The sequence below is a fragment of the Coffea arabica genome, chromosome 11e (genome assembly GCF_036785885.1).
Source record: "Coffea arabica cultivar ET-39 chromosome 11e, Coffea Arabica ET-39 HiFi, whole genome shotgun sequence".
NCBI classification, from domain to species: Eukaryota; Viridiplantae; Streptophyta; class Magnoliopsida; order Gentianales; family Rubiaceae; genus Coffea; species Coffea arabica.
In genome coordinates, this window is record NC_092331.1 from 17,949,145 (window position 1) to 17,962,556 (window position 13,412).

General features: G+C 43.4%; 3 protein-coding genes across 3 annotated transcripts; all 3 read left to right on the forward strand.

Moving 5' to 3' along the window:
• Positions 1–414: 414 nt before the first annotated feature.
• LOC140021178 (uncharacterized) lies at positions 415–1,560 on the forward strand. The gene has a single exon (XM_072071952.1). It carries the CDS (start codon positions 415–417, stop codon positions 1,558–1,560), a length of 1,146 nt encoding a protein of 381 aa, XP_071928053.1.
• Positions 1,561–1,683: 123 nt separating this feature from the next.
• Positions 1,684–5,073, forward strand: LOC140021179 (uncharacterized). The gene is made up of 4 exons (XM_072071953.1): positions 1,684–3,514; positions 3,986–4,317; positions 4,411–4,723; positions 4,964–5,073. The coding sequence occupies exons 1-4, from the start codon at positions 1,684–1,686 to the stop codon at positions 5,071–5,073; spliced, it is 2,586 nt and encodes an 861-aa protein (XP_071928054.1).
• Positions 5,074–5,118: 45 nt separating this feature from the next.
• On the forward strand, positions 5,119–6,065 carry LOC140021180 (uncharacterized). Its single transcript, XM_072071954.1, has 3 exons — positions 5,119–5,659; positions 5,723–5,817; positions 5,967–6,065. Exons 1-3 carry the CDS (start codon positions 5,119–5,121, stop codon positions 6,063–6,065), a joined length of 735 nt encoding a protein of 244 aa, XP_071928055.1.
• Positions 6,066–13,412: the final 7,347 nt, after the last annotated feature.

Here is a 13,412-nt window from a genome sequence, read left to right on the forward strand (position 1 = left end):
TTATTTTTATTTACTTGCCTCCCATTGAAAATCTCCCAATTTCGTTCTACTAATTTGGAAAGAAATAATTTCCTACCCGCTCCCTGAGGAATCGACCCTACTTGCCATTGTACACAAAATTAATATTCTTATAGACTAATCTGGTATATCGGATCAAGCAAACTCTTCGGGAATAGGGTGAATCAAGTAACCCATTGCACACCTAGGGTCCCTGCTCCAGTACTTGGATTTGTTATATAATTAATTGTGGTGGTAATTAGGACTTTTTAGTAATTATTATTGCACAGGTTCGGCACCTATCAATTTTTGGCGCCGTTGCCGGGGAGCTGGCGTTTGGATTATTTGTTTCTTTTCAAATTCAGTTTTTATTTTATTTTTATTTTATTCTATTCTTCTCGGTATTTTTGCTAGTTTATGCCCCGTTCTTCTCGCACAGGTGAATTGATATACGACGCGGAGGTTGAGAAAGCAGCGCGTAAGCGGAGGCAAGAGACCAAGAGACGAAAAGAAGGGCACTTATTTGCTTCAAACGAGTCAGCAGAAGACGAAGTAAGCATGGCCAACACCCAAACATTGAGGGAGCTGGCTGCCCCGGAGCTGACTCACCAGCCCTTATGCATCACATTCCCCGCTTTGGCTGAGAATACTGCTTTCGAACTGAAGTCGGGGTTGATTCAACTCTTACCTTCTTTTCATGGTCTCTCTGGCGAAAAACCCCACAAGCACGTAAAGGAGTTCGAGGTGGTTTGCTCTAGTATGAAACCTCCTGGGGTCACTGAAGAGCAAATTAAACTGAGAGCCTTTCCGTTCTCTCTCAAGGATGCAGCTAAAGATTGGTTGTACTACCTACCAGCAGGTAGTATTACCACATGGGCACAGTTGAAAAAGAAGTTTTTGGAGAAATTCTTCCCTGCATCCCGGGCTGCGAGTTTGAGGAAAGAAATCTGCAGCATTAAACAGTTCCCCGGGGAATCCTTGTATGACTATTGGGAAAGGTTTAACAAGTTGTGCACTAGATGCTCGCAGCATCAGATTAGTGAACAACTGTTAATCCAATATTTCTATGAAGGACTCCAGTCAACTGATAGGAGTATCATCGACGCTGCGAGTGGGGGAGCGCTGGCAAATAAGACCCCGAGGGAAGCATGGCTGCTCATTGAAGCTATGGCAGAAAATTCTCAACAGTTTGGCTTCCGTGAGAGTAACCCTACCCGCAGGGTTAATGAGGTGGAGTCGACATCTGTTCAGCAGCAGTTGTCGGAGCTAACATCCGTTGTTCGACAATTAGTGGTGGGAAATATGCCCCAAGTAAAGGCCTGTGGAATTTGCACAAATATGGGCCACCATACTGACTCATGCCCTATGTTGCAAGAAGATGGGGCTGAACAAGTGAACATGGCTGGAGGCGTGCCCGCGCCTCGTAGGCAGTACGATCCATACTCCAACACGTATAATCCGGGTTGGAGGGATCACCCAAATTTCAGCTATGGTAATAGGCCACAAAATGCATTCTCCAATCGTCCACCAGGATTTCAGCAACCTTGGCAACAGAAGTCCTAGCCCTCGTCCTCAAACTCAGGAAGTTCTTTGGAGGAGATTGTCAAGAGTTTAGCCACTACTACCACTCAGATCCAGCAAGAGACTAGACAGCTCCAGCAGGAGACCAGGTCATTGACCGCAAATATGGCTCAACTCCAGCAAGAAACTAGAGCCTTAACCATGAGCACCAATCAGTTTCAGCAGGACACAAAATCAGGCATGAAGGATATGGAGGCTCGAATAAGCCAAATGGCAATTGCCATCAATCGCTTGGAGTCCCACGCTTATGGAAAGCTACCCTCACAACCCGAAGTAAATCCCAAGAATGTAAGTGCCATGACATTAAGGAGTGGCAAGGAAGTAGAGGGGCCAAAGGTCACGAACTTGAAGAAAAAAAGTGAAGACGAGATCGAGAAGGAGATAGAGGAAGAAGGACGCATTCGTGGAGGTCCTGAGGTAACTCTTACACCATCGATACCCGTCAAATCTAATTTACCACATTTTCCATGCAGGTTGGCAAAAACAAAGAAGGCAGAGAAGGATAAGGAGATCCTGGATGTGTTCAGAAAAGTGGAGATCAACATCCCCTTATTAGAGGCAATTAAGCAGGTACCGAAATACGCAAAATTTCTCAAGAACCTGTGCACCCACAAAAGGAAGTTGAGAGGGGATGAAAGAGTAGTCGTAGGAGAGAATGTATCATCCATGCTCCAAAGGAAGCTTCCACCCAAGTGTGGAGATCCAGGTATGTTCACGATCCCGTGCAAGATAGGAAATACACCAATTAGAAAAGCAATGTTAGATTTAGGGGCGTCAATCAATGTGATGCCAAAGACCATTTTTGCTTCTCTAAATCTTGGGCCACTTAAAGAAACAGCCATCATAATCCAACTAGCTGATCGCACAAATGCATATCCAGAGGGGCTAGTTGAGGATGTCTTGGTTCAGGTAAATGAATTGATTTTTCCTGCAGATTTTTTTATCTTGGGAGATGAAAAATCATTAAACCCGGCACCTATCCTGTTAGGTAGACCGTTTCTTAGCACTGCCAGGACTAAGATAGATGTGAATGAGGGTACTTTGTCAATGGAATTTGATGGTGAAACTGTGAATTTCAATATTTTTGAGGCGATGAAGTATCCAGAAGAATCTAACTCGATTTTTGCTTTGAGCGTTGTTGAGCCTTTTGTGCAGGAAATCTTCGAATTAGATGGCAAAGACGCATTGGAAGTGGCTCTAATGAAGCATTTGGAGTTGGGTGTAACTCTTGATGTGGACTTAAGGGAAGAGTTGTTCCATGCTGTTGAAGCCTTACACTCACTTCCACCCGTGTCCCCAAGGTATGAACTTACCTCTCTTTTTGTGCCAGAGGCTCAGACAAAGTTGCTCCCTTCAGTTGTTCAGGCACCGGAATTAGAATTAAAGTTTCTCCCAAAGCATCTAAAGTACGCATTCCTAGGAGATCGGGAGACACTGCCGGTGATCATCTCTGCACACCTATCTCCAAGTCAAGAAGACAAACTGGTGCGAATCCTTATGGAGCATAAGGAGGCAATTGGGTGGAGCATAGCCGATATTAAAGGGATCAGCTCGTCCTTGTGCATGCACCGGATAAGGCTCGAGGGTGACGCAAAACCGGTAAGGCAAGCACAACGGAGATTGAACCCCCTGATGATGGAAGTTGTGAAAAAGGAGATACTCAAACTCCTAGAGGTGGGGATCATTTTTGCTATCTCGGATAGCCCATGGGTGAGCCCTGTCCAAGTGGTCCCGAAGAAAGCGGGAGTAACCGTAGAGGAGAACCAGGAAGGTGATATGGTCCCGGTCAGGAAAGCTACTGGCTGGCGCCAGTGCATTGACTACAGGAGGCTCAATTCTGTGACTAAAAAGGATCATTTCCCCCTCGCTTTTATTGATCAGATGGTAGAACGATTGGCAGGTCGTGTTTACTATTGTTTCTTGGATGGCTGTTCAGGTTACTTTCAGATCGCGATAGCACCAGAAGACTAGGAGAAAACTACCTTCACATGCTCATTCGGTACATTCGCTTACCGCCGGATGCCTTTCGGCCTTTGCAATGCTCCAACAACCTTTCAACGGTGTATGGTAAGTATTTTCTCTGAGTATGTGGAAAAAATAATCGAGATGTTCATGGATGATTTTAGTGTGTACGGGGACAGTTTTGATGAATGTCTTGAGAATTTGGCTTTAATTCTGAAAAGATGTATAGAGACGAATTTGGTGCTTAATTGGGAAAAGTGTCACTTTATGGTAGATCATGGCATTGTCTTATGACACGTCGTGTCGGCTAAGGGAATAGAGGTAGATAAAGCTAAAATTGACCTTATTTCTGCTCTACCTTACCCCGTATGTGTACGGGAAGTGCGTTCGTTTTTTGGCCATGCAGACTTTTACAGGAGATTTATCAAAGACTTTTCAAAAATAGGAGCACCCCTGTTCAAGTTACTGCAGAAGGACATGCCATTTGATTTCACAAATGAATGCAAGGTGGCTTTTGATAAACTGAAGGAATCATTGACATCGCCGCCTGTCATTCAACCCCCAGATTGGAACCTTCCGTTTGAAATCATGTGCGACGCGAGTGACTATGCCGTGGGAGCCGTGTTGGGACAAAGAATAGGAAGAGCGCCACACGCGATCTACTACGCGTCGAGAGCCTTAAGTGGAGCCCAACTTAATTACTCCACGATGGAGAAAGAATTACTAGCTGTTGTTTTTGCACTAGAAAAATTTAGGTCATATTTATTGGGTGCAAGAGTAATAGTTTTCTCTGATCATGCAGCATTGAGATACTTGCTGGCGAAGAAGGATGCTAAGCCAAGGCTGATCAGGTAGATTTTGCTCCTGCAGGAGTTCGACCTAGAAATCAGGGATAAGAGCGGAGCTGAGAATTTGGTGGCTGATCATTTGAGCCGGTTGCTCACAAATCAAGAGGATATGCAGTTGAGAGAATCATTTCCTGAGGAACAATTATTAGTCATTCATTCGTCGGCACCATGGTATGCCGATATTGTAAATTTTTTGGTAACAAGTGAATTACCTGCAGGTTGGTCAAAAGCTAAAAGAGATAAGTTAAGGAGTGATGCCAAACATTACCTTTGGGATGACCCATATCTGTGGAGGCAATGTTCGGACCAAGTAACAAGAAGATGTGTGAGTGCAGGTGAGTTTCACTCTATTTTGACTTTTTGTCATTCGTTTGCATGTGGAGGGCATTTTGGTCCTAAGCGGACGGCTCGTAAGGTGTTGGAAAGTGGTTTTTATTGGCCTACCCTCTTTAAGGATGCGTATTTGTTCTGTAAATCGTGTGATAAGTGTCAAAGGGTGGGGAATATCTCTCGTAGAGACCAAATGAGTCAAACCCCCATATTATTTGTTGAGATTTTTGATGTCTGGGGTTTAGATTTCATGGGTCCTTTCCCCTCGTCTTTTGGTTTCTTGTACATTATACTTGCTGTCGACTATGTTTCCAAATGGGTGGAGGCAAAAGCCACCCGGACTAATGACTCTTGAGTGGTTGCAGATTTTATAAGATCTAACATTTTTGTCCGATTTGGAATGCCGAGAGCTATAGTGAGTGACAGGAGCACCCATTTCTGCAATAAGACAATCACTGCATTGTTTCGTAAGTATGGTGTGCTGCACAAAGTGTCCACTCCCTACCATCTCCAAACGAATGGTCAGGCCGAAGTGTCAAATAGGGAGGTTAAGTCAATCCTGGAGAAGATGGTGAGGCCTGATAGAAAGGATTGGAGTGTGAAATTGGAAGATGCTCTCTGGGCCTACCGCACCGCATATAAAACACCGATTGGGATGTCCCCATACAGGTTAGTTTTTGGGAAGCACTGCCACCTTCCGGTGGAATTTGAACACAGAGCATTTTGGGCACTTAAGCGGTGTAATATGGACCTTATGGAGGCCGGAGGAAATAGGAAGCTCCAATTACAAGAGTTGGAGGAGCTAAGGAATGAAGCCTATGAGAACGCCGCAATATATAAGGAGAAGAGCAAAATTTTTCATGACCAACAAGTGTCGAGGAAGTCATTTGTCATCGGGCAAAAAGTCCTACTTTATCACTCTAGACTTAAGCTTTTTCCTGGTAAGTTGCGTTCCCGTTGGATTGGTCCATTTGTTGTTACTAATATTTCTCATTATGGTGCAGTGGAAATCCAAAGTCTTAAGACGGAGAAAAGGTTCATAGTCAATGGTCACCGTCTAAAGCCTTATTATGAAGGGTTTATTAGTGAGCCAGTGGAGGTTCTATTCTTTGATAATCCAAGTGGTGAAGTCTAGACAGTTGAAGGCCATGTCTAATCAAAGACATTAAAGAAAGGCGCTGCTTGGGAGGCAACCCAAGGATTACAATATTAGTTGTGATCATTCCTCATTACTCTGCAATTTTTCAGTTTTATCTTGATGTTTTGATTGTTTTTGTGGTGATGGACAGAAGACTAGCAGTTCCAAGGCGTGCCCACGCCTTGAAAGGGAGGCACCGGGTGTCCTGAGCAAGGGGAAGACTGGCAGTCTCAAGGCGTGCCCACGCCTTGCTACCCTGTTGAAAAAAAAAAGAAAAAAATTTTGACATGGACTTCATTTTTTCCACTTTTCTTCCCGCTGGTCTTACCTAGTTTCTCCCCAAATTGTTTTTGCCTAAACTCCAGCACTTCTTCTTCAAATCTTGGTCCTGCCGCCGCCCATCGCCGTCCGCCGCAGCCAATGACCACACCAGCGCGCGCCTGCCTCGCCTGACCAGCACCAGCAGCAGCGCAAGGCCCAGCCCGCAGCCTGCCTGCGCTCGACCCGCCTGCGCGCGACCTGCCCTTGCCGCCCTGCACACTTCTGCGCGCGCGACGCGGACCAGCACCCAGCAGCAGATCCGCGCCTTCTTCTGCAGCTCGCGCGACCTCGCGGCCCCAGCAACCCAGCGCGCGACCAGCACCGCGGGCTCCAGCGCGTCTCGCCAGCCCCACTCTGCGCGCGACCTTGGCGCGCGACCACCAGATCTGCGCGCGGCCACCTCCCCCTGCGCAGCCCAGCACCAGCGTGCGTGCACCAGCTTCGCCCAGCGCGCGGCTGTCCTCCACGGTCTTGCGCATTTGGGTAACTCTATTCTACTACAATTTTTGCTGCTGGACTTTGAATTTGGGATTAGTGCTCTAGTTGACTAAGATCAGGGGTCTTTATTGATAAATTTTCGCTTCCTGCTGGGTTAACAAGAAAATAGTTGCTTGTTTTTTGGGGACCATTTAATTATTGTCTACAAGTGTGCGTCTGCGTATCTGCCTGGGATTGATTATATACTTGGGACATCTGTGGGCTCTGGTGAATTTATTAGTTGTTATACGTGGTCGGTAGCTCGCTGATTTGTGCCTTTTATTGACTGATATCTTGATTTGAGAGGAGTTGGTTCGGTCTTCTTTATTGTGGTCGGCTAATTGACGACAGTGGGGCATTGGTTGGTGTTTGTTGTCTGGTTATTGTTTGGTGGGGTATTAGTGTCCCCATTTGCGGTTGAACTGCTAAATTTTTAATAATTTTTGTTGACTGTGGTCCCATATCTGCTTTTGGGTGGTTGATTTATTACCTTTGTGCCTGATTCACTCTTCCTGTGGTCACCAAATGCCTCCTAAAAAGACAACCACTGTTGGGCCGTCTGGGTCCCAGCCTCGCAAGAGGCGAGCCCCGGTTCAACCCACCATTCGGTCTCGTCTGGGCCTGAATAAGAGCACTATGTCTCCTGGAGGAGGGGGGAAACGGTCACTAATCTTACACAGGCACAAATGTTGCGGTTTAATAACTTGGCAAACCGTCCTTTTACTCCTTGTAAGTGCTTTCATGCCCCAACCTTGGACCATTTGCGAATTGCTCGGGAAGTTGAACAGTTATTCTCGGCCATAGGTTGGCAAAAATATCTAATCATTAACTACCCTACGTTTGAGGAGCTGTGTTGTGAATTCTTCTCCACATTCGAGTTCAACAGAAATGAGTTCATCACTTTGGATGAGCCAGAGGTCATTAATTTCAGATTGGGAGGTACTCAGTTTGGTATGTCCATTAATGAGTTTAACCTGACTTTGGGGTTTGTTAGTGAGGACACCATTGCCTCCGGGGCTTATATAAACAGTGCGTGTGACTACACCCGACCGTTCTCTACTGACTACATTGACATTTGGAGGGAGTGGTCCACGGATCGTCAGGTTTACAATCCGAGTCAGTCGAAGGCTTCCCATCTGAAGGATCCGGTCTTGAAGGTTGTTCACAGGTTCTTAGCTCACAATTTCTCGGGGCGGAAGGATTCTTCCGGCACCCTTACCAAAGCAGAATTCTACTTCCTTTGGTGCATGCGCAACAATGTTAAGGTTAATTTTGGGTGTTGGATAGCCACTCAAATGGAGTCAGTCATTCATAAGCGCAATAAACCGATTATCCTAGGCTCGCTCATTACCCACTTGGCCATCCGATTGGGATTGCTAGACCTCGACAAGGAGCACAACTTCGCCCTAGCTCGAGAGGTTGAGCCACTGGATTTGCGCAGTTTGGAGCGAATGGGGGTTATTTGCAAAGTGGGCGATATCTATCAGTTTACGGGCCCTGGTGATGACGGTCCGCAGCCTCGGGAGCCTACCACCGCACCCTCCACTGGCTCTCCACCCCATCCGGACCAGGCAGGTCCCTCCTCCTCTCATGCTCCTCCTGCTGGGGACCCCCGCTACCCGGACCTCCAAGAGGGTGTTCATGAGCTCAACAACCAGCTGTCGAGGATAGATGGCCGTCTTATGGCGCTCCAGGTCTTCGCCCGCATTCAGGCAGAGAATCAGGCGGCCTTCTACGCTCACATTGGATTCACACCGCCTCACCCCCCTCCGCCTTAGTATCTCGTTTTCACTCCCCGGTGGTCAGGGAAGTTTCTTTTCTTTCCTCCTAGTACTTTATTTCTCTCTTTTACATTGAGGACAATGTAGGTCTTAGGTGTGGGGGGAGTAGCCATTAGTTCTTTTTCATTAGTTCTTTTTGCTTTTGCTTTGATTACTTAAAAAACATGGGATGAATGGAAAAGAATGAAAAACATAGTAGTTAGTCGGTTTTCTTTGGTTATTTCTATGCTTGTTAGTGTTGGGCATGTGCTGTGATGAATAACACAATCAAAGTGAGTGGGTGTGTGGTCACATATGCTAGCTGTGCATTTTGTTTTCCTTGGCAATGTCGTTGAGTGTTGAATGTGCTGGAGTGGACCCATTCTTGTAACTTTTGGGGAGCTTTTGAGCCTTGTTTGAGCATATTATCCTTGTTTGCTCTATTTCTGCTTGATTGAGTGGGTATTGCACATGGTATGAACATTCTAGAACTTGCTATTTTGTACATGTCGAGACCACATTTTGTTGAATTGGATGCATTTGAAATGATAGGGGCATTTAGGATTAAACCCCCTTTAACCTCCTAAAAACCATGCCTTCATCTTGTTTCCCAATAGTGAACCAATTTGAGCTTTTGTCCTTCGTTTCTGGTTGTTATCCGTGTTTGTTAACCCAAGACCTTTTTAAACTTTCTTGTTTACCCCTGTGTTGTCAAGGGATGCCTGAATTCCATCATTTGTGCAAAGCAAACAAAATTGGGGTTGCAAGTGCTGTTAGATTAGGAGCTATATGATGCTATCCTTGTATAAAGGAAGGGAAATTGGGAAAAGGCCACTGACCAGAGGAAGTTGGCTTACAAGGCGTGCCCACGCCTTGCAGGACTTTCTCCCTTAAAAAAAAAAAAAATTGAAGAGACCTCGTGACCAGAGGACCATGCCCTACAAGGCGTGCCCACGCCTTGCGGGCAGTTCAAAAAAAAAAAAAAATTGGGGCACTTGGACAGGGTGTACAGCAAATGGAAACTGCCTTGTTAGTGAAACTCCTCCGGTAAGCACTGTGGTTATTGGTGAGTTTCGGACATTCTCTTGACACTTTACCCCCTATCTATACCGTCTTAACCCGCCATTCACCTAAGCCCCATTACAACCCTATTAAAGTCCCTTTGATCTACGTGTTTAGTTCACTTTTAAGTGGTGGAGATGTGATAAATGTGCAAGCCTATGGTAATGGCATTCCGTGATGTTGACTTGAGAGTTCTTAGTATTTACATATCTTCTTTGAATTACAACCTGCCCGGTGTGTTCTAATCTCGGCGATATTGTAAGGGACCTTAGATGCTTGTGTTAGTATAGACTATTACATACCCTCTGCTCTCTTGATTGTACTTCTGAGCTCTGGAATGCTTGAGGACAAGCATTGTCTAGGTGTGGGGGGATTTGATAGAGCAGTTATTTGGCACATTTTGCAGTGTTATTTTGTCCTAATTTTGGCTATTTACTGTGCTAAGTACTGAGGTTTAACTCATATCTCGCATTTGTATGAATTATAGGTGATCGGCATTAAAAATGATCTCGCAGGGTAAATTTCCAGAAGACTTTTCGTCTCAGGGCGTGGCCACGCCTTAGAAGGTGGACGAAACCGAAAGACGGACCGTGATCCACGTGAACCAGGAGCACAGGATTAAAACTTCCAAAAGTCCCTTGGTTTCAATCAATTTGGGCCAGACGTCTCTTTCGTGACTTCTGGGAGCGGCGGCTATAAAGAAGGGAAAAGCAAGATTCAAAGGACAACTACTTTTTAGCCTAGTCTCTCTTTTTCTACTTTTTGGGGGAATGATTTGTCAGACGCTTGAGTCTTTCTCTTTTGTTTTCTGCGGCTCTGGGTCAGACATTGGAGATTTTCTCCTTTGCTGTAGCTTTTGCTTTTGGCTTCTGTACAATTTTTCCTATTCGACTTTTGCTTCTACTTTCGCCCCAGGGGTACGAACACGAAACCCCACAAAGGGAAGCAAAAGGTTTTTCATCCGTTCCTTCGCTAATTCATCTTTTTCAATTCTCGGGAAATTAATTGAATGCATTCAATTAAATCACGCGGGATTGACACGATGAGGAGCGGCTAATTCCCTCCTCTACCCAAAGGTTGACGCGAGGGCGCGGTCCATAATATCTGTGAGATCTAACCGAATCTTCATTATTTTCTCTAATTAATTGCTATTCGTGCGTTTCCTGAATTAATTGTTTATGGGTATTTTATTAATTGAATAGCAACGGCCGGGTATTTGATTTGATTTAATAGCCTACTGCCACGTTAATTAAATAGAATCCGTAATTGTTCATTTAGTTAACACCTCGTGGCAACCACCATAATTGGTTTTATGATGGGGAAACGCAAGATCTAGCTTAAATAAACCCTCTTAGCGTGTTTATTGGTTAGGGTTGGGTTCTTCTAGTTTTAATGCAATTGGGTAATTAAATTCCTACGATCTTACCTCGGGTTGTTATCTGGTTAGGGAAGTAGTCAATGGTCGTACCTTGACTGTCGAAAAGGTAAGGAAGAACTGGTTGTCAGAGCTTATTGATAACTATAACCAACCTAGTGATGAATGGATGCAATATCTTTGCATCGATGATCATTTAATTGGACCGTGCCTGAGCAGTTAATCCTTTGGGTAGAACTTTTATTAATTGCTATTTTTATTGAATTGTGCTTTGTGAGTTAGTTCTGAATTTAGTTCGCTTTATTTTTATTCTTATTTTTATTTACTTGCCTCCCATTGAAAATCCCCCAATTTCGTTCTACTAATTTGGAAAGAAATAATTTCCTACCCGCTCCCTGAGGAATCGACCCTACTTGCCATTGTACACAAAATTAATATTCTTATAGACTAATCTGGTATATCAGATCAAGCAAACTCTTCGGGAACATGGTGAATCAAGTAACCCATTGCACACCTAGGGTCCCTGCTCCAGTACTTGGATTTGTTATATAATTAATTGTGGTGGTAATTAGGACTTTTTAGTAATTATTATTGCACAGGTTCGGCACCTGTCACTCACACCCCCAGTCTAAGAGAGATTTTGATTAGACATTAAACCAAAAGAGCAATTTATGTGCCTTTGGGCCACTAAGCATTTAGTGCTATTTAGGGTTTTTTGTGTTTTCAGTTTTAGGTGCTTTTTGGGTTTAGAATTTATTTCCTAGGATTTTATACTCTCTTTCTATTATAGTAAATCTACTACCCTTTCACCCGTGGCCGTAGGTCAATTCGACCAAATCACTTGAAATTCTATATTTCTCTACTTGATTTATTTGATTTGTTATTGTCATTATTGGATTGTCTAGAATCCTATTGTTCTCATTGGTCATTTTCCTGGGACCAAATGTAACAAATTGGTATCAAAGTTTCAGGTTTCAAGTTTAGGTTTTGAATTCAGTTTTGGGTTAGGTTTTGGGTTCTTGATGACAATAACAAACTATCAATATCAATTCCAGAACGTTGATTTAGTGCTATAGAGAGTGAAGAAAAATTCCTTGTTAGAGTTTAGTTGATTTTTGAAGAAGAATTATTTGGCTTGTTGGAACTCGTTGAGGGTTTTGAGAAGAAGGTGTAGCAAAATTACTATGCTCGTGATTTTTTATCCTGTCAGAATCTGTTGAATTTTTTATGAGTTTTGACCCATTGGGACCTGTTGAACCTTTTGTATCTTGATTTGTTGGTAGCTCATTGGGGTTCTTTGGATTTTTGTGGTCCGTTGAGATCCGTTGGGATTTTTATGGAGAAGGTGGAAGTTATTTGCTATTTGTTTGCAATTTCCTGAAATTGAATGCACGCCAAACTAAAGATTTGCTGAATTTATTTTTGTATCCTACATCGAGAATTTTACAAAGAAATCTCTCCTCTTGGTGGTTATAAATAGAGTGGCCTGAAGTGAGTCTACATGTACTAAGGATACCAGCCCAAGTGCCATATGCACCAGTTTAAAAGAGTTTTAGGACGCCCATGCCCCAGTCTAAGAGAGATTTTCATTAGGTATCAAATCAAAAGAGTAAGTTATGGGTTTTTGGGCCGTTAAAGCATTTAGTACTAATTAGGCTTTTTTGTGTTTTCAGTGCTTTGCAGGCCTGGTAATTATTTTTTAGGATTGTGTACTCTCTTTCTATAATAATAAATCTGTTACCCGCATAGGTCAATTTAGCTGAACCACTTAAAATTCTGTCTTTTCCTGTTTGATTTATTTGATTTGTTATTGTCTTTTATTAGGTTGTCTAGAACTTTATTGTTCCTGTTGGTCAATTTTTTTGGATCATACCTAACATCAATTCCATATTTTGCGAAGATTATCTTTTTATTTTTCACTCAAGTATGAAGGTTCTTTAGGTGTTTGTAGAGTTTCCATACTTTTTTTCCTTATGATGTTATCGTATCTCTTGACTCTAAATCTGCAATTTAAACATAGTGCATTCAAGCACGTTTTTTGGTTTTAGTTTTTTAACCTTTTGGTTTTGCCATCCAAAATTATGGAACTTTAGTTTGATGTTTAGAGTTCAATACTTGCATCAAATCTTCGAATCTATGATCACTGTGTACGTTGTCATCATATCATTTGAATTTGAGTTTGGCCCTAGAATTAAACCCATCCATAAAAAAGCTTATTTGTCATTATATTTGGGTTTACAATTTACTGGTTTATTTAGCTAAAGCTAGGGCTTTAACATCATATCAGACTTTTACAGTAAATTCTTGGTTGTGTCTAATTAAAATTTGGTTATTGCTATAATGTTGGGCCTAAATTTCTTGAGAAAATACAACTAGAGCATATTGGTTTTAGGATCTCATAATAAGATATCAAGCCCCAATACTAAGTAGGCATGGGTTCATGGGCTCCCAAGGTTGATTTCTTGCTAAACCCCACTCGGCCCAATTAACTTATTTAGCCCATACATCCATTAGTTGAAAAGCAATCCTCAACTGAATAAGGGGACTCAATCTTATGGGCA

What these genes read in the sequence shown, in the direction of transcription:
- LOC140021178 (XM_072071952.1), top strand. Translation starts at nt 415, where the DNA reads ATGCCCCGTTCTTCTCGCACAGGTGAATTGATATACGACGCGGAGGTT.
- LOC140021179 (XM_072071953.1), top strand. Translation starts at nt 1,684, where the DNA reads ATGGCTCAACTCCAGCAAGAAACTAGAGCCTTAACCATGAGCACCAAT. An exon ending in TTTCTTGGATGGCTGTTCAG is followed by an intron (nt 3,515 to 3,985) that starts GTTACTTTCAGA and finishes TTTCAAAAATAG; the next exon opens with GAGCACCCCTGTTCAAGTTA. An exon ending in AAGAAGATGTGTGAGTGCAG is followed by an intron (nt 4,724 to 4,963) that starts GTGAGTTTCACT and finishes TCTGGGGTTTAG; the next exon opens with ATTTCATGGGTCCTTTCCCC.
- LOC140021180 (XM_072071954.1), top strand. Translation starts at nt 5,119, where the DNA reads ATGCCGAGAGCTATAGTGAGTGACAGGAGCACCCATTTCTGCAATAAG. An exon ending in TAGACTTAAGCTTTTTCCTG is followed by an intron (nt 5,660 to 5,722) that starts GTAAGTTGCGTT and finishes ATTATGGTGCAG; the next exon opens with TGGAAATCCAAAGTCTTAAG. An exon ending in TTATTAGTGAGCCAGTGGAG is followed by an intron (nt 5,818 to 5,966) that starts GTTCTATTCTTT and finishes GCAATTTTTCAG; the next exon opens with TTTTATCTTGATGTTTTGAT.